This window comes from Apis florea, unplaced genomic scaffold, assembly GCF_048593485.1.
Source record: "Apis florea isolate Af1SG1 unplaced genomic scaffold, ASM4859348v1 contig_2835_pilon, whole genome shotgun sequence".
Lineage (NCBI taxonomy): Eukaryota > Metazoa > Arthropoda > Insecta > Hymenoptera > Apidae > Apis > Apis florea.
Genome location: NW_028256652.1, coordinates 368582 through 391113, shown reverse-complemented (window position 1 = coordinate 391113; position 22532 = coordinate 368582). Strand labels below are relative to the sequence as shown.

The 22532-nt window shown below is 24.7% G+C and overlaps 1 protein-coding gene across 19 annotated transcripts; it reads right to left on the bottom strand.

Annotated features, from left to right (window-relative positions):
• Positions 1-432: 432 nt before the first annotated feature.
• On the bottom strand, positions 433-22503 carry LOC100863445 (dystrobrevin beta). 19 transcript variants are annotated; one of them, XM_086907173.1, is made up of 18 exons: positions 22046-22503; positions 12615-12779; positions 11733-11805; positions 11354-11570; positions 11084-11166; positions 10839-10990; positions 10619-10727; positions 9911-10077; positions 9669-9796; positions 9491-9589; positions 9303-9384; positions 8891-8929; positions 8676-8794; positions 7777-7942; positions 7358-7659; positions 5638-5783; positions 4081-4140; positions 433-3543 (listed from the first exon to the last, which is right to left on the bottom strand). In XM_086907173.1, the coding sequence occupies exons 2-18, from the start codon at positions 12762-12764 to the stop codon at positions 3281-3283; spliced, it is 2355 nt and encodes a 784-aa protein (XP_086763299.1). In that variant the 5' UTR covers positions 12765-12779; positions 22046-22503; the 3' UTR covers positions 433-3280. The 19 variants fall into 19 exon arrangements, with proteins under 19 accessions (XP_086763299.1, XP_086763302.1, XP_086763313.1 ...); XM_086907176.1 differs by having other exon boundaries at positions 8682-8794; XM_086907187.1 differs by having other exon boundaries at positions 11733-11870; positions 22046-22487.
• Positions 22504-22532: the final 29 nt, after the last annotated feature.

Sequence of the window (22532 nt, the reverse complement as noted above, 5' to 3'; positions counted from 1 at the left end):
TCATATAGAATAAATTATTATTAATTATAAATTATTATATATTTTTTAATTTTTTTCAATTTTTATTTTATTTGCGATTCAATTTTAAACATATTAAAATTTTTTATTATTAATTATGTTTAAATATATATCAATTTATAGTTATATAAAAAACATATTTTCATTTGATCATTATGATATATATATGTTATAATATATATTTAATTAATATGATAATTTATTATTATTTTTTTTAATATTGTTTACAAAAACAAAATAAAATTGTTTTAAACAAATTTAAATGGAAATCATAAAATAAACATTAATTATTAGTAAAAATTAGTAGAAGTGTACGATATGATTTCATCTTTTTTTTTATTTAATAATTATATCACATAGTTACTACTATATAGACAAGGAAAATTATTAGACAAAGAAAAACTCATATGAATATATATATCTATACATAGAATATTTTATATATCATATTGTACCATACAATACATAAAAATTATAAAATGTGCACCTTTCTATATTAAGTACAATTTAGTTGTTATTTATTGAAATAGTATTTAATCTAGAAACTAAAGTGGAAATATATAACATATAAAACAAATTCAATTCTTCTAGTCTTATACATCATATAATCACATCAAATATGATGTATGCATTTATGCATTACTTATGATTATTGTGTAAAACTTAGGCATTTAAATTTAATATTTTTTAAATATTAAAGTTAAGAAATTAAATTAAATTAACAAAAACTAAACTAATATGTTCAAAATGCCTAAGCAATATTTTAAAATGTTGTCTACGGATGCTAATATTTTATATTTAACATATAATCGACGATGAAATTTATATACATTATTTCTCTGTTTCAATGTTTAAGTTAATGTTATAGTACCTCAAAGCCACTGAGTCATAAATTTTCATTCTTTCATCAAGTATATAAATAATGTTATTCTTCTAATTGTAAATTATTTAATGTATTTTGATGATAGGAACTTGTTTTATCATAATAAATTTTCCTAATATAAATATTATTAATTCAATTTATAATTATTATGAAATATCTTATAGAATTTAAATGCACAAACCTGAAATTAGATATTCCACTTGAATTAAATCTGTATGGTTGAGTTTAAATTTCAGAAATACATATGTAATATATATATTATAATACTCTAAATATTTAAAATTATAAGAATTTAATAGTGTATTGTTTACACAGCACAATGGATGACCTATTTTAAATAATTGCATATTTTTAGAAAATTCTGAATATTCATATATTTTTTTCCTATTTTTTCATATTTTTTTTTTATATTCATATATTGAATACAAATGAAACAGGAACTAAATATATCTAGACTTTTCATGCAATATTTTTTTTTTCTTGTTATAGGAAATGCAACTCTTTTCTTACTATTTTCTTATTATGTACAATATTATCGAAAATTTTTAATTTTTTGATTTCCATGCTAAATTTTTTAACTTTTAAAAATTCAAAATAATTTTTAGAAAATTTGAGATCAATTTTATCTAAATATTTTTCTTTTTTGTAAATAATTGTAAATAATTTTTAAAAACTTTATACTGGAGAAACAGCAATCCATTTTTGAAAATGAATATATTAAATAGAGAGTATATTAGATAGAGAATAAATTAAATAGATATAAAACATAAAAAAAAATTATAAAAATATTTTATTAATAGATATATTTTTATACTAAAACACTATAAAGCAGGATATAGAGGATTTTGTCAAATTATAGATTTCTAACGATTTTTTAAAACTAACAAATTTAATAACATTTTTCAAAAAATGTTATATTAAATAAACGTTATATTAAAACTAAAGGAAATACTCAATACTCTAATAATCAGTATTTTAAAAATTATATTTTTAAAATAACGAAATATTAAAATTATTAATATTTTAATTCGTACAATTTAAGATATATTTTCAAAATTCTTGACTTGAGTAAACTACTAACCTGATCAGATTTAACAGTCTCAATTGCACATATTTAAATTATTAATGAGAATGAGAACATAATTATCTTTCACATAATAATATAAAAGAAAAAGTTTTATTTATGAGTCATTAGCTCCGAGGTGTATTATTTTAAAAAAGAAGAAAAAAGATGAAATGTATTACAAAAGTTCTTATAATATTTAAATATGTTTCATATAACTATACATATTAAGCATATAATGAAATATATTTAAAATGTGTATATTATAATTTCAATTTTTAACGATTATAAAGTTTATATTGAATGTTATATCTAATTCGTATGAATGTACAAAAAAACTCGAGATTCTGCAACTAATTATAAGCGTTTGTTAACAATATTTTTTATTATGACTTTAAAAAAGTTTTTTAATTATATACCTATCTTCTTATATAAAGTTGATCAAAGAGATCTGTGCAAAAATTTATCTCATTTATAACATTTCTACACACAATAGATTAAATAGATCATTTTTTTTCGTATTGAGCGCTCAAGTTTATGTTAATGTCATTTCGAATTTTTATGATAAAGTTACATGAAATGTAAGGTTTTGTATGTAAAATTAGTTATTATGTAAATGAGAAAAATTTGTTGCTTAACTTGATTTAAAAATCAGCTCTTATACTTTTAGGCCCATAAATATTGCGAATTATATTCTTTAATTTCAGTTATTTGTAACATTATATTATAATGCTTTTAATTATACTTATAAAAAGAAAGGAAAATAATTTATATACGTATAAAAAAAAAGATTAATTCAAGAATTCTAAATATATTTGTTTCATAAGAAAAGAAAATATATAAATATTTGAAATATAAATCTAACAGAAACAATATTTTAATCACAGTAGGAAAACAAAATTTTGTATTTTATAAAATATGTTAAAGATAAATAACAAACATTAAATAATAGATTTATTTTTTCTATAAATATGTATTATTTAATTTTACCTGTTTGTTAAAATTTTATCGAGGTATCTTATCTGAATTTCAATCTGCTGAGCTGACAATTATTTATGTCTTTTTTCTTATTTCTCTTTCTCTCTTTCTTTCTTTTTTTTTTTTTTTTTTTTTTTGATTAAAAGTACAGTTTTGAAAATGTAAGATTTTAAATATTGTCCAAAATCTAATGTCGTACTGATTATATTTCGTACTAACACCCATATATATACCCATCATAATTGGTGGAACTACAGTAACTTATTTGCGTTTTTTTCATTTGGTAGCAGTTTCTAAGCAATTAGAATACATATGTATAAATGTGACATGTAACAAACTTATCGGTTGACCCATTTCTTTGCCGGTTCCGTCCAGTTGGTTTCATTTTCATCTTCTTTCTCTCCATCTGCCTCTTCTCTTTCTCCCCTTTCTTGTTCTTGTTCACTGGATGGTGTGGCGGATGGTGTCTGCGAAATATTAATATTACGCGCACGCAATTCAGCCAAAAAATCATTTTCCTGTTGATAGCGTCGTTGAAGTTCTTCTCTCCAAGAATTTCCGCCACCGCTACTATCATCGCCATCCTCGCCAGCCTCGAAATCTGAAGATGAATGAATTGTTTTAAGTTACAGTATTAATTTAGAAATCATAAATTCATTTTTTATATGCAAATAAATTTTTAATAGTTCATCCTTTGATTTTTCATATAAAAAATAATTCTAATAAAATCAATATCACGTACTATATGTCTATTTAAATGCTTATCTACATTTGTATCGATACTATTATTTACAATTGAAATGAAAAGAATTGTCTACAAATATATATACATATATATATTTTTTATATATAATTACTTATGTATTTTACAAATGTACATATAATTGAATAAAACCATCGATCATCTATTTCTAAAGAAAAGTAATAGCAATATAATTAACAAAAGAATACCTGATATTTATTTGTAATTTAATTAATACTTTAATTTTCTGAAATAATAAATACATTTACTAACTTGTTCGCTTAATATAATAATTATAATATATTTATGCGAAAAAGCATGTGATATAATATTTAAAAAATGCTTGTGAGAATATAAAAATATAGGAGAATATTCGAAATTTTAACAAACTCTTACCTAACGGCTTTCTGATGTTAATTCGGCCAGAGTTGTGAGAATGATCCTCCTGGTCTGAGTCTGGAAGGCACCAGGATACATTCACAGGGGGTGCATCACACACATTCCACAACACGTCTAAAGTGTCATTTGTATATGGAAATATCTATCTTTTCGCCAAAATTTGAATAATGGAATATTTTATATATAAGTTCCACATTTAAATTTTATATTTAAATTTTAATAAAATATTTTTTTATAATAACGATAATTATTTTAATAAATAATATTACTAATATTTTTATATTTTTTAATTTAAAACTCTTATAGTATCTAAAACAAAAAAAATTCATGATACAATACAATAAATTTCAAAATATCAATTAAGAAATTAAAAGTTATTTTTATTTTATAATAATAAATTAAAAATGAAATTTTTACCCAATTGCAAATTATTTTCAGATTATTTTTAAATTAATGTTAGAATGATGAATTATCTTAAAATGAACATTTACTGTTTTATGTGTAGTGTAGTCTGTGCTAGTTCTAGACTAAGTTTAGCTAAGTCTAAATAAGAGAAAATAAGAATTACAACAGGCAAATAGTGTAAAAAGAGGCAAAAACTAAATATTTACATTTGTAAATATGTTATTAACATTGGATAATTTATAAAATTAAGATTATAAATTATAAGATGAGTTTTGAATTTTGAGTTTTAAAATAAATTAAAAAAATTATTGTAAGTATATTTAGTAAATTTTTCTATTCTTTTATTAAATTTGCCAATAAATATAAAATGATTTTTTAAAAATATTTTCAACATACGATTCGTATTTAATACTTAAAAAGAGTTATATATTAATTCTTCTATTTTGTTAATATTAAATACGAATATGAAATTATTTATTTTTCTTGTAATGAAAATTTAATGAAGAATATAAAAAATTGAACATAGTCTAATTTATTATTTCGTTATTATTGTTATATATTATATATAAAATAATTTACCTTTTATTTGAGTTTTAGTTCCATAATAAGTTCATAAAATTTTTTCACTAAAAACGGGTAGGGAAATGCATTATTACATGCTGTAAAATCTAACGATGTGATAGAAGAAAATACTATCAAACATGCCTGTTTACACTAATATAAACAATAGTATGTGAAAATGTATTTACGAAAAACATTTACTTGAAACAAATTTTTCCATATTGTTTCGATCTTTTCTTATAATCAATCAAGTATATAAAATATCACGAATGAAACAAAAACATACATATTGATAATAATTTTTTGATTACTTTACTTATTTAAACTACTCACAAATATCTGTCCATTGATAACTTTTCTTTTAAAATTATGAGATATTAATCATTACCTCTTCGCGTTGGTTATAACTTTTTAATTTTAGGGACTAATCATTTCTATACCTTATACTTCTATATTAAATATACAATTATTGAAGACCTATATTAAAAATGATAACTAGATACAAATTTTTGTGCCACTTTGAACTACCAAAATATTTTGCATACATTTCTGATGCAAAGTATATTGAAATGTGTAATAATAACATACCCGAATTCAATTCCCTCACGAGTGTTGACATGGCATTAGTAACACTGTCAGCAGCTACCAATAAGTCATTTCGTAAGGATCGGCCCAAGCTATTATTCGCACTGCTGGAACCACTTCCTGGCAAGCTGTTTGTCCTGAACGCAGACCTGACATCGAAAATCTCTATTTTCTTTGCATAAAGCGACTTCCAAATAAAAACTAAGTCAAAATCGTGACATGCCACATTTATTGTGCAAGTATCTTGGGTTGAATATTTTTTTCATATTTATTACATTGAAATTAAATCATTAAACGGAATATTTGCAAATTTTAAATTAACAATATACTAGCATAAACATGCAATACTAAAAAAAGCAGTGATAATAATAAATTTCTTTTTCTTATTTTATTTATATTTAAAATTTCCATATAATGTTACTAATTTATGTTTATTTTTAAAACTTTAATTTTCACGTATTATTTTTCAAAATTCTAATTTTATGTATTTAAGATATATTATAATAAGATTATTGCATATAAATAAATATATTTTTTTAAATTTTATAAAAATATTACAAAAGATAGGTAAAATAATATATATAACTGAAAATAAAAGATACTTAATATATGAAATTATTTTAATTTATTAAAAAAAATAATGTAGACAATAATTGTACAATTCTATATAAAGATAAAATGTAACAACATTTTTCTAATATATAGTAAAATATCTCAATATATTGTATAAGGTACATTAATGCCAGTTGTCTCATTCAATTTAAATACACATGCCTTTAATATTTCATCAATTAAATGCAATGGGAAAAAATTAAGATAACATAAAAGTGTAAAAATTCAATAGAGCCTAAAAGCGTCACAAAATAGCAAAAAGCAATGACTTATAAGTGTAATAATTTTAACAAAAAATACAATTAGAATTTGCAATGCAATATAATCAATATAAAAATATTTAAAAATGTGAAAATCTTGAATTATGCAACTAGTACCAAACTTATTCCTGTTACTAGTTGCTTAAAAATGCATTCTCATAATATTCACATGCAACAATTAAAATTATAATTACTGTGCAAATTTTTTTTTTATAAAATATAGCTACATATCTATTATAACTAGCATTGTGTATTTCGAAGAAATCAATTTTAAATAAATGTGTAAATATACAAATAAAATTATTAATTAATGTTATTTTTTAAATTGATAAATATACTTGTAAAATGACTGATTTCTTCATTTAGCTTACATAGTTTTTTACTACATGTACAAGTTGTGACTCTTTAATATGGCTTAAAATACACAGTAAATGTCGATAATGTATAAAATTTTGTTTCTTTATATAAAATTACTTTGTATAAAAGTAATTTTTTTTGATATCTAAGTACATTACAAATCTTTGTACAAAGGATTCTTACATACAGAATTCACAAATATATTGACAAGAAATAGTATTACAAAATATTAATAAAAACAAGGAACACATTTTATCTTGCTTTTATAAATATTATATGTATTTAAAACTTGTTCATATATTTTTGAATATTTCTTTAAACATAATTTTACCTAAATTCAAAAGCCATTTTTAAATTATTTAATAATAAAAAATAAAATAAGATTTTTTTATACAAAGATTGTAATTTTTATTTTTTTATTATAATATTACTTTTTATCCTTGACTATTTTTTTTTATTGATTTCTAATACAAATTTTTCATATGCGCGCCTACCTTACATCACCTCCAACACATGATAAGTTATCTGGAATAGGATTTTGTATTGTTCCCAGCATGGTATTATTGGTTACACTCGCCACTGATGTTGTTGGAACAGGACTCTGATAGCTTTGAGACATTTGTTGTTGACTTTGTGATTGTTGTTGTTGTTGTTGTTGCTGTGGCGTTGTAGAAAGTGGACCACCTGGAGTTGGTGGGGCTGATCTACTACTTGGTACTGCACCAGGCGGTAGAGGTGGTGATTTTGTACTTCGTGGTGAACTATTCGGTGTTGATCTCGGAGACGCTTGGTGATTCTACGATAATAGAAATTATTATGATTTCATAATAATAAAAAATTGATTATTATATTGATAATATTATTTAAATATTTTTATAAATTAAATATTTAATAAATTATTTTTAAATAATACCTTTAACATTTTCATTAAACCTTCTAACTGTACCATTAACTGCCTTCTAGAATCTTGTAATGTTGCTAAATGAGTTTCTAATTCATCCTTTCTTTGTCTCAAAGCTCTCAGTTCTGACATTAATGCAGGATTTTCCAAACCAGCTGCTTCTATCTCTTGTTGTCTCCTGTAGTTAAATTCAATGTTAATTAATGATAAAGATTAAATTGAAAACAAAAGCTAGAATATCTTTTGAATCAGATATTCCATTCTACTACAAGCTGAAGCAAGAATATATTATTAATGTAGTGTCTGTGTGTGAATCTAATGAATCTCTTAGTTTCAAAAATAAAATTAAATAAAAAATAATTAATTCAAATTCAATAATTAAATTAATTAATTAAACAAATTCAAAAAATAATTAAATTAATATTTAATTAAAACAATTTAAAAGTAACTTTTATTGTATTATATTCGAACAAGATAATTTATTTAATTATTCCAAATTTACGAATAATATATCAATATTATATTATATCAAAAACCAAGATGAATTAAAAATAATATGAAAAGAAACAAAATGATAGGAAATTCTTAAACTAATGAAGAGAGTATCGACATTACAAGTAAGAAATCAGCAATGTTAGTAAAAATTTTAGGTTTATAATATTTTGATTCTAAGGAATTCATAGAGTTATATAAATGAAATATAAATGTAATTGAGTATAGGAAGTTAAAATTGTATTTATGTTAGTATTTATTGTTGTGATGTCTTCAGCACTAATATACATATTCTATGCAACCAAAATGATTCAAGCGAAACAGAATGTTTTTTTTAACATGCATGATCCTAGGATGGTTCGACAGGATGATCTCGAGGTTTAGGCTTGATATAAAGGAAATAAACGACACAGGTATACCTTAACCTTGCAATCTCGCGCATTATTTCCTTGTTCTTTGCTTCTAATTGTGATATAAGTTCGCGTTGCGCTCTCGAGGCATCTAATGATGCTAAATTAGCATCTGACGGTGTCCTACCCTGTAACACAGAAATCGTGTTTTCAAATCGTTTGTAAAAAAATTTGAATTTTACATGGAAATTATACTAGTGATAATTAAAATTTTGTATACTTACTGCTTGATCAGCTTGCGACATTCTGGATGCGGCACGAGGCTGTATAGTTATGAAATTAAAATTAGTTACACAAAGTTTCAGCTGAACGTTTAATTACATTTGTTGCTCTAATCTGACAATCACAGATTTCGTGCAACATTTCATGCGTTTATCGTGAAACTACATTAAAGTAGTTATAGTTTTAAATATTCCTACAAATCTTATAGAAAAGATTATATTTATTAAAGCAATTCGTATAAATTAATTATTTGAATAATTTTTAATACATTATGGTTTTTTTTATGCAAGCAATATATAGTTATATAATTGTTATAGTATTAAAACAAAATATTAAATATGTATCCATATAGTTGTAGAAAAGTAAACAATAAATATTAAACGTTAGTATTTTAGAATAAATAAAATATCTTACCATGGTCCTAGCTTCCTGAGCCAACCTTTGTGCGTATCGTGCTATTAATTTATGTTCATCATCCAGTCTTGAACTATCCATACTGTATATTGTATGAATAAAAAAAAAAATATAAAAAAAAAATAAATACAATTGTGACGTGCACGTTTAGTATAAGCTGTGCTAATTTTGATTTGTTTTACACTCACCTTCTTAAAGTAGAACGGCTATCCATTGATCCAGAATCAAAAGGTGCCATAAAACCTGGATCTGGAAAACCGTTGTGAGATGGTAAAGGTGATGGCGGTCTGCAATGCAGGCAATTTATTTTTAATTAAAAAATTACTCATATTGTTATTTATTGAATATGATAATCATAACACTCACACTATGTGCGATAAATCTAATGTTTTCTCGGGCTGTTCTGGAAATCTCGGTAAACTATTCTTTCCTTTCTCAGGCACGCATCTAAAGCTCTTTCGTAAGGAATGACCAATTTGTTTACTCGGTGATTTCTATAAAATAAACAATAAAAATATAATAACATAAAGTATATATATATATATATATATATCAATATTTATTAATAAAAAAGATTAAAAATTTTGAAAATTCTGTTCAACACGTACAAAACTACTGTATTCTCTTGTTTCATGATCATTATTATGTGTTCCCGAGACTTTACCGCGCCAAAAACAGTCTTGACAAAGTTGATATGAATGACATTTTTGACATCTGTATCGGAAGCCGGTGAAGTTCTCTTTATGACACGCATCACACATGACAGGATGGGCCACTAAAAGACCGTATATAAAAAAAACTCAATTATAATATGCATCTTTAATAATAATTATTAAAGAATTGCTTCTTGACATTAAAAATCTTTTGATATTATATGAAAAAGAAACGCATCATTTATAATTTTTATTCTCTGCTAAAATATTTGCTGAAAGAAAATGAAATGTGATATACTTTGTCTAGAATTACTGAAAGCATATAATCATAAAATAAATAAATTTGATTTCATGTTTTGAGATACTCTACAAGTATTAACTATTTTTCAAATTAAATTTTTATTCATAATTTTATTACTTAAATTATTTATGAAGAATAATTTTTTATGAAATAATTTTTTTTAATAGTTAAATTATATCTTAATATATATAACAATATATAAAATAACAATCAATAGGATTTAAATTTTGAAGCATAAATTCTTTAATAATTACGTTTTTTAATTCAATATAATATAATATATAATATAATTCAATATAATATATAATTAAATATTAAGTTTTTTAATTCAAAAATAATTTAATTAAAATTTGGAAAATTACCTGTTTCAACAGCAGCCATTCTATGGTATAATGGAAGCCAAATTAAACAATGTGGTCCTGGATCAGACATAAGCGTATCCAAAAAATCGTTAACCGTGACTTTCGAATTCTGAAACACGATATGATATCCAACGATACTTATTTCCGAGTCAAATTAAATTTAAAAAAGTTTTCTAGTTATCGACAATATACGAACAAAAATTTATTTTAATGAACTCACTTGGGGAAATATTGAATTGGCAAGACCTTCAGAGTATCCAAATGATGGAGATTCATAAACCGCAGCCGTTAACGATAGAACTTCTTTTAAATACTCGGAGAATCTCCAGTGTATCATATGACCATTGCTATCCGATATTTGCGAATATATATCTGTTCGAGATGAGTAAATCAAATTAATTAGGTAATTTGTAACAATAATAAGAGTTTGTTAATGTAATAATATAAAAGTTAAGAACAACTTACATCGAAATTTATCCATGAGTTTTCCAGCACATAACGTAGCCAATGCTACTTTCACCGAAAAAACGGATATTTTATTGTTTTCCCTATGAAAAGTGTTTTTTTTATTTTTTAATTTCTAATGATCTAAGGGATAATTAATAGATATAATTATTATCAATAAATTAATTTACATATTTTAAATTTAAATTACTTTCATTTGAAAAATGGTTTAAAAGTAATAATTGAAAGAGAAATACAAAATAAAATATTTATAATTTAATCTATGTATACCCTGTAGTATAGGCAGCGATTAACCAATTCATTAACAGTGCAGTTGTAGCGTCGACTTTTGCTTGTTGCGAAACAGGCACTCGTTTATTAAGGGCATGAAATAAGGAAGACAATAAAGTTTCTAGTCTCGAAACTCCCAACGTGCTCGATGGTTCCAATGTATTTAAACCATTTTCCCGAAATGCTTCGATCACGTTCCATATATCCACATTATGTACTGTATAGAACAGAAAATGTCTAATTTATCAAAAATGAACACTTTTTGACTCATAATATAACATTAAGCACCGGTGAAGTGATATTAAAAAAAAGTTTTGTAACCTCAAATAGTTGATAAAACTTTTTATTAAGTGGTCAATAAAACCTAAGAGTTACTAACCAAGTACATGATAAAGCAAAGGATTCTTCGTCCACAGTACTGAAAGTTTTGTAACCTCAAGCAGTCTATAAAACTTCTCACCAAGTAATTAATGGAATCTAGGAATTACTAGCCAAATGATGATGAAGACAAAAGATTCTTGGTATGAAATAAAATATTTAATAAAGATGTATTAAATATGTATTATATTATTATGTATTATAATAAGATTTTTTGTATCTGGTTGAAACATAATATTCTGAATATTTGATTAGTTTAATATTATTTCAAAAACATTGGATTCTGTAGTAATTCAGTCTAATTAATATTATATTTAATAATAATCTAATAGCAATATTATAAGTAACATGATAATTTCTGAAGATAACTATTTTGGAGATTTTTAAAATTAAGAAAATGTATATAAAATTTCATAAATTTAATTCATTTATAAAATAGTTTGTATTATTACTCTTATTTTCTTGTATTAATTTTCTGATGCTTCTTATCTATTAATCTTTCTAATTTTTTATAATTTAACTGGCTTTATTTCATTTTTATTAAAATGTTGATTCTAGTTTTTTATATTATTTTAATTCCTTAAATTAAAAATGATTTTATATATATTATATAATATTTTAGAATTATTTGTATTTTATATGTATTTCATATGTATTTCTCATACATATGAACATTGAATGCAAATTCTTATATATATATAAGAATTTTTTATTTAATTTAATATATTATTAAATTAAATAAAATATTTAGATTTACTGATGTATTTAGATATATAATCTGGTTACAGAAAGTTAATCAAATAAAATTTTAATCTGAATTTTATTAATTCTTTTTTTTGAATTGTATTTATTATTTTTAGTAATTATATACTTTCGTACTTACAATGAACTTTCTTTTGAATAAATCGCAACTTGCATGCAGTACGGTATGATGCAAATCGAATGGTATCAAAATTTTGCTGTCGCATTTCTTGCAATAACTGCAATCGACTTGCTTCTCCTGTACTGCTATTTCCTGACCCTCCTGCGCCATCCTCCGCCATTTTATCTATAACATAATAAAACTGAATTAAAATTATTCAATTAATTCAATTTTGTAGTGATAATTACTGAATATTGAAAATACATTTTATTATAATATAACGTGATTTGTTGATAATAAAGAAACACGATTTTCTCTAAGAGATCTTTGAAGTAAGATCTTTGAAAGCATTGCGAGTTTAGTTGCTTCTTGCATATACAAGTTACACGTAAAACGAAGGTCATTCGTCGATTAGTCATCAACGCTCGTTAACTTAACTCATAATTATAAAAACTTGCTTGTTAAACTTCTTACAACCGGAATTTTTAACTATTTTCAGATGTTAATTACAACAAAGTGTGATAAAAATTTTGATAAACATGTAATTTCCTTACGAGTTTGAAAAATATTTTATATAAGTTATATATATTTAAAATTAATTAATAATTAAAAATAATTATAGAAAATAGTAATAAAAATATTCTTATTTAACAATATATCTTTTAACGATAAATGCATAAAAACTAAAGATATATAAAAATTATCGAAAAAGAAAATAATTCAATCAAATAATAAAATATATTCTTAATAATAAAATAAATTTCTGCGTTTTTCGTATAATCTAAAATTCTAGAGTTCCCTAGATTCACTATATTTCACTAGATTTTGTATTTCAATTTATATAAAGAGATCACAAAACAACTATCAATTTGCATATATAAAATGAAATTTATTCGCAGACAATTAACTATCTATATGAAATTTACATGCATTTTAGTCAGTAATCTAAATGCCAGAGTAATAAATAAAAGAGATTTCTTAGATTTTTTCATTCCTTATGTGCCTATGATGAATATTTCAAAGATTTCGATGATATTTTAGGCATCTACCGTATGCTCGAGGATTATTTGCTGTGGTAAGCTTCATTGTGTTGTTGATTAGTTTCAATCCATTCAAATGAATTAAGCATTGTGCAATTAATTTGATGCTATTAAGATCAAAAATCGCGTGGAAATAGAGACATACGAAGAACTTTTGATGTTCCAACAACAATAAACTTTTTTAACATTTTAACAAATTAATTTAAAAAAAGAGTTATTTCTTTAATTTCTAAAATTAAAATATACTTATTAAAGTATATATATATTAAAATTAAAATATACTTATAAAAGTAATGAATTAATAAATTAATTTAATCATATAAATTAATAGATTTCTTGTCATCCAATATTACTCATATCAAAATATGATTTCATTTTTTTTTTTTTCGAAGAACAAAGTAAAAATAATATATTCGCACTATTACTCATTCCTCATCTTCAAATTGTCTGCAATATAACCACGTTTGTTGGAAATATTGCAAATTATCGCGCACTTCAATATCGATTCAATTATTTCACAAAGCCAATATTTCAATTTAAAATTCCTAAACGTTTGTTCGAATCGCCGAGTAGTAACTATCGAGTAGTAACTATCGATCTACCAAGTTTGCATAGATAACAAAAAAATCGTGAAAATGAGGACGACATTTTACTTTTATTTGCAATACATCCCGCGAAACATAAACCTGGTTATTAATTTAAACCATTCAATAATTATTCGCTATAAGAGATATCGTTTGAGACGATAAGAGAAATCGAATTATATTGCAGGAACAATTAGGATCGATTGATGAATCAAAGCAATTAATATCTCGCTAGAAAATTATGAATGAATCCGCTGATTAATGCCATTCTATTTTAATGAAATATGTTTTAAAAGCAACTTTTTTTTTTTCTTTGATACATACAATCGATCGATGTTTTTAATCTTTGAAATATTCGTATAAAATTTTTTGATGTTAAGTGACCATTGAATTTTTTTTATACGCGTGTATCTGTAATGTAGCGTATGTTTATGGGACCAATATTTATCAGTTATTTATATAAACACATCAAGGCGGCCGACAACGACAAACAATATATATAACGGGTGAGCTCGTTATAAAGTTATTTCCTTGAACGAAATCTTTTTTTTTTCCGTAATACATGTATAACGGAAAATAATAAATATTAAATGTATAATATATATTAATATAGCTATGATTATAACTTTGATCACTGTAATTTCATTCGCCCAAGAATACCGAGTATTCCACATAATTTTAATATCAGGAATATTTCCCTTGTTTTTGAAATTATTAAAAAAATGTTTCAAATAAAATTGGAATTTCAAAAGAGGAGACATAATACGACATAAATGATATTAAAAGTTCATTGAGATCAATGAGGAGAAAGATTATTGACACATTGATCAAATCATGATTGTTTGTAAGGATATGAATAATAAAAAACGAAACGGTAACAGTATAAAAATCATTTTTGATTCATTTTTTTTTAAATAGAAAAAACTACGCGATATTACGTGAAACGAATCCTTCAAAGTTGTTCGAAGTTTGTCAATTCTCTTTCAATTCTCTCTTCCAAAATCTCGTGTGATTGCCAATGAGTTTCACCGCATTACCTTCTATTCCTCAGAACTATTTCTTAGTGCAACGAAGCGGGAAATCGATAGGAAAAATGGCTCGTCGGTTGTTGTCTGACAAAATGGAACGGAGACAGGTGCATTTAAAATGAAAAGTGCCGGGAGGAAGGGAAATCGAGTGAAAGAAAAGGGAAGGGAAAAAAGGTTGGAGCATTACATCTATGCTCCGAGAGAGTGATGTCTCTGGTTGCTTTTGCTCTGCCGCCACGTATTTTTATTTTTACGGATTACTCTCTCGGTAAATTCGCGACTCTGACGAAATATGATCCGGAAATATCTTTGAATACGTCTGCGTATCTCGCTGAAAAAATGAAACAGTGATTCGCATTAAAATTTATTTAATTAAAGCAGTTAATGCGTTTGAAAAAAAAGAAAAACAATTCTTGTATTTATTACATTTTGATTTCTTAAGAAATATTGTATTTATAATTATATTTTTGTATATTCTTTTCATTTGAAGAATATATGAAATACAAAACTTTGTATTAAAATATAATTCAATGAATCATGCGGTAAATTAACATATTTATTAATATATATTGTAAGATATTCTATAATTCGTAGAATGTTAAATATCTCGACATATAAATTGAAGATGTTTAACAACGAATTAATACCAACTATAAAATAGGTTCTGTTAATTGTATAATTGCATAACACAATTGTCGTGCAAGAAAAATTATATTAGTACAGATAAGTTCCAATTAACAGGTTCATATTATGTCGTTACAAGTATTTATCCCATATGATGACGATAATATTTATTTCAATTAATATGCATGCAATATCATTCTAAATATATATATTCAAAACACTACTTTATCTTTACATATTATTCAGTTAAGTTCGTCGCAATTCAATTCTTATCTTTGCTCATTAAAATTCTTTTCTTAGTCTGGAATGTGTTCTTGAGTATAATGACTGCTATACTAAGCTTGAAATAGTTTAAATGTCGCATAACTGCAATCATATTATAAAAGTAAAAACACGTTTGATTGATACATTATTTGATAAAAATAAAAATTTTTATTTGTTTTATTTCCATTGCAATGTCTAATAAATATTTAAAATACATATTAAATTATACGATAATAGATATAGTTGTTGATCAGATTTTAAATAATGAATAAAATTATTTTTTTGTTAAAAGTATCACTATCTATTCCATCTCAATTATCATAATGACATGAAATATATATTTGTTTCATTATATCTAAAATTTTAGGCAATAATCTTTTCCTAATTTATGATTCATTATCTATTAAATATATCACCTAAATAGAAAAAAATGTTTTTTTTTTATTTAATTAAAAAATATGTTAAAGTAGTATTCTGTTTTTTTTCTTCCTTTCTTCTTCTTCTTTTTTTTTTAAGAATACCATTCATTACTTTGAAACTTGAAAAAGCAATGTAAAAACAAGTTTATTCAAGTGTTTCAAATCTCATCTGAAGAGGTGGTGTACTAAATCCGAACGAAACGGGAATTCGGTATTTTCTCCACCGGTTCGTCGTGGACCGCGAATATACTTGAATACACTCGAATATACATAGCCGTGCTTTAGAGGACCAACAAAACAAACGGCATTTCTCGTCGAGCTACGAAAATAGCTTCTCGATGATTCCTCGAAAACGTGAGTATCGCTTCGAATACAGCCACTCGTTCATATTAGGCTTTTACCTTTAATAATTGAAATGAATAGCTTAGGAACACAATATGCTGAAGATTCAATATTTTCTTCAACAAGTCACTTCAAATTGTCAATACTTGAACAAGCTTTATTTTTTTTTCATTATTTAAACAATATTGATTATTTATACAATATTATTAAACAATATCGTAATTATTGTTCTAATTTATCTTTTATTTTCTTATGTTTTGAGATATATTTACATCTCATTTGTTTTAAATGTACAATTAATAAATACTTTCAATTAAAAATAATGGAGCATATTAAATATAATAAAACAAAATTTTGAAAGAAGAGAAACATTTTTTATAATAAATCATTTCAAAAAAATAATATCAATAATAAAATAATGCTTTGAAATCAACGAAAAATTATCGATACTTTAGAATAAGAAAGAAAAATTTTATATTTACAATTATAATCGACATTGCAATTAACATTCGTACATGTAATTACTTCTTTCAATGTTGTTTCCATCAAGTATCCATTTGATTCATTTCAAGTGAATCGAATTCAAATAAGTTGATTAATATTTCTGAAACGTATATAATAAAATAGCTATTCTTCAAGAATTATTATATATTAAATTAATTATATATTAAACCAAGGAATATTCTTTCTCGAGGACCAGTTTCCATTTTTCATGGACTTTTTCTGAACATTTTTCTGAAACGAATGAAGATATGATTCCTTCGATGAGGTTCGTTCATAGTCATTAAAGGCTGTTACGCAAACGGCGCGAATGTGAAGAGGTTTTGTTCGAAGGGAGGACCAGCATCGACGATTCTCGTATTGTTCACCACTTCGCGCTTTAATTACGCGGCGCAATGAACTTCGTAACTGGTTTCCGGACTTCGACCACCCCTATAACCGGGCATACACACGCACAAATTTCCTCTCCATTTTTTCTTCTCTTCTCTCTTTTTTTCGAGCATTTTCTTTACGTGCATATATATGTATAATGTAAATCGATTCTTCGTTCTGCTCGATTGACTATGGCATCGGGTTACTGCAACGTTGCGATAATAATACCTTCGCTAGCTCTAAAAACCGGAGCGCATCGATTTTTTTTCAACATGACGTTGGTCATGATTACACATTTTATTTTCGAATGCAGATTTTTAGGACATATTGATCTACGTTTATGTATTACGATTGAACAATTATAGTTTTAAAATCAATGTGATATCCGAAGAAGATTAAAGTTAAGTTATGAGAAAATTGATAGAAAAATGATAAATATTAATTAAATAATTATGATAAATTAACTATTTGGAAAATTAGTTTTGAAAAAAAAATTTTATTTATTGTATCGATATTGTAATGATATGAAATACTTTTAAAAGATAATATAAACTAACTGCATATTCCAATGATATTTCTTATCTTTATAAATATAATCTATAAATTTAAATAAATATCTTTTATTTTAAAGTTATTTTAAACTTATTCCAAAGAATTATTAGTAGTATTAAAATATTTTCTTTGATTTTTTAAAGTATATTCTTTTTATTTATCTATCATTTCTTTAATTATAAATAATAGTTTTCATTCTATGGAAAATTAAAAGATATATTTACACTAGAATTCGAAAATCTATATTTGAGAAAGTCATTAACAAGAAAAATATTTGAAATTAAAATTATTAAGCCATTTTGAATATCAAACTTATAGAAACAAAAAAGAGAGATTGAAATTCGATCACTGGAAAAATCGTCTAATTTCTGGAATAATTACAAATAAAGATTCGAGCTCTATCAATTGGTCGGAATATTTTCTTTTCCTATAAAAGATTTGTAATGATTTTATTTTATAAATGTTTATTTCATTAAGAAATAATTTTTATTTTAAAATAAATATTTTAAATACAATATAATACAATATATTTTACAGTATAATTATCTGTCAATTATAATGGAAATATAAAAAAAGAAGAGCATAAACAATAAAGCATAAAACACGAAAAAAAAGTAATAATATTACTTGCTATTATAAAAATAACATAAATTCTATTTATCTTAATTCTCATAAAATGTAACAATTTTATTTTATATCATGATTTTATTATCTATTATTAACAATAGAAGGTTATTTTTTAATTATTTTTAATTAATTATTCAAATATCAAATCATTTACATATCAAATATTAAACAATAAAAAATAACTCTGATGAAAACCTTCATGACAATCATAGTATTTAATCAATTTCACGAATCGGCTTTGTATAATACAATTTGATTCAATTGGCGTGGCTAATAACGATTAATGCTTAACAATGTCTTAAATACATGAAAGTGGAAAACTGTTTAGTAAATAGAATAGAATGTAATGTTAAATCGACGAGGAATAAAAGAGGGAAAGGGAAACCTCAACGGGATAACTTATGTAATCCCATTGAGCTTCGTTTCGCAAAGCTTTGTACCGAAAGCTGGTTTGTATACCACGAACAAAGCTTTTTCACTGATCTGATTAATATCACCAGCATGCAGAGAGCACATAAAACAAAAGAAAGTAGATTGCCACGTGGAATGCATGATAAATATAGAAACGGTCGGGATAAATGCAATAAAAACTATGTAGGTTTCTGAACTGGCTAATCGATATTTTACGATAGCCCTTAGTCGCCATGAGTATATTCGCGTGCGCCGCTAACGAATTTTATTTACCAAGAAAAAGAGAAAAAGAAAAGATTCCTAATTTTTCGCGAAATAATCAATGTGCAGAATGCACGAAAATTCGAAGCATTTTTTTGAATCTTTAATTTTATTCCATAAAGGCATAATTTGAGCACAAATAATATCGATTTATATTTTCCAATCTCTTCATTTTCTAATTGTTTATTTAATAATTTTGATAAATAATAAAAAATAATATGTGATTTATTAATTTATTAATAAATCATTTATTTTATTAAATTTTTTTGTTATATACGTCAGTAAGTTATAATTAAATGTATAAATATTTATGAAATTAATGTACTGAATACTGAATATTGATATACTGAATATAAATTTTACAGATTGGAATAAATATCTGTTAATCTTGCAAAAAATACTATATTGCAAATATTTGAATTTGAATTGAAAATTTGAAAAGAGAAAATGTATTTTATTTAAAAAAAAAATTCATTCAAATTTATACAAATAATTCTTAAAATCATATTAAAAATGAAAACTATTCATTTCATATTTAAATATAAATTATGTAAAGAAAAATATACATATAATTTTCGTAAATTTTTTATCACATATTCATTACAAATTGAAATGTATTTGATCCAATAATATAACATTAATTTATATATATATGGATATCAAAAAGAAGTATCGATAACACAATAAAAAAAAATATTTCATAAATGAAAAAAATTTTTGTAATGAAACTTTCATTATGAAATTTTTATTTATAACTAAATTAAAAAATATATCGATGGTTGGTAATGTAAAGAGAAAGCATACGAATGAAAGCTGCTGATGACAAAAGCTTTCGATCCCGAATATATCACTATAATCACTATAAACACAGCAATATGTACGATCAATAATATCAGTCATAAATCTCAAACATACAGAATTCTAACATTAAAACGATATCAAAAATATGGTGTGAATAAATAAAAAATTAAATATGAAACAGAGAAACAGAGAGATTGAAACAATATACTGGTGGAAAAAAATTCCACCGGATAAGTATAACCAAAAAGTTTCTAAGTATATCGACTTGTAATTTTTTCTAGTTCCCCTAATAAAATTATTGTAAAATAATGAAATACAAATTACCAGAAGGATCAAAAAGGAAATTAAAGGTACATCGTCAAACAGGAAGTTGCAAAGAAATGAGGAACGTGCAGATGCCTAAGTTTGAATCAATACAATAAGTGGGCCAGGTAGGGGTGTATAAGATCGCCCGAGGAGACAGAGGAACGGCCGGGAATGTGGGACAGTTTCGGTGCGTACAGAGGAACGTGCGAAACGGAGTGATCAAAAGGCGCGGTTAATTTCGGATTTCTCATAATTTAGATTCTTATCAAAATAATTTCAATCTTGATATATGGATGAAGAAAATCAAACAAATAATTTCTAACAATATCATGCAATCTGGCATATGATACTGAAATCTACATTATAAAATTAATATTATAAAATAGAAATATTATAAAACTTTATAGTATGAATAATTGATAATAAAATATTAATATTTATATTTCCAAACTAATCTAAATATAAATCTTCAAACACATATCATAAAGTTAAGGATAAATATTAATTACTGAAAGTGTTATATAATTTGTAACAATATATAATCGGATTATAAATAAATTTTAATATATATCAATTATATAATGATACTTCATTTCGTGCTCTAAAAAACTGTTATTAATGGTGTCTGACAATGTGAATCAACTGAGAATAATGTTTTGGACCAGTGCCGAGTAGAGGAAACAACGTGTGTCAGTGGAACATTGTTTAGGGGGGGAACAAACACTTCCTTTGCCAGATAGGATATATTTGCCGGGACAGTGTCCGTTATATTACATTAGACGCATATAAAGTTAATCTCATTTGTCGAGGTTTATCGTTGCCGTTATAATATACCATAACGGTATTTTATAAATAAGATAATGTTCTTTTTGCAGGTGCAACAAAATTAAAGCTCTAAAATCCATGAAACCGTATTGGTACTATCAATGCATCGATTTTAATAACAAAATTGAACCATAATCATTTTTTCAAACATTATTCTATTTTAATACAATTTAATATTCATATTTTTTAATTAATTACAAATAATCACAATTATCATTCATTTAAATCATTTTCCATGTATATTTCAGAATAAAATTCATTATCTGCAGCTAATAAAATAATAAACGTTGATAACTTGATAATGATATATGAATACAAAATAGAAAAATATTAAAAATTGTACGAATTTTCTATTTTCTATGAAATTATATATAATCTTTTCATTAATCATAATACAAAAAACGTATGAAATCATGCATGTAATCAATCAACATAGTTCGGAACGCCGTCACGAGACACGGTGATGTACCTAACCTGGCCTGCCGGTGTACATACCTTGGACGCTTTTGATGCGCGTGTCTCCAGGAAGGGTGAGAGGAAAAAAGTGCCGACGATGTGGGGTCGCCGTCCCCGTGTCGACAAAGGTTCCTTTCGTATCGTTATATCACATACGCGATGTCATTAGGACAACTGCTGTTCTGAGAAAGTTGCCTGAGTGGCGATGCAACGACACTTCTCGTGGCACTCAAGTGGCTATTGCTACTCTGAACACGGGACAGAACTGTCAAGAAAACTAAAGGCGTCGATTCTATAAACTGTTACAACAAATATAATTTATCCGTATAATTTTCACACGAATATGTAATAATACTCGGCCTGCTTCGAATGAAAGTCACTAAATTTTACTTAACACGAGAATCTTGCGGTAAACAAACTCAATGCAATCTCGACGTAATGTGCATCACGAGCCTCGCGGCCATCACTAATTTCAACTGGCACTGTTAGTGGCGCCATCGCCTCTTTAGACGGAAGAACAAGGAAC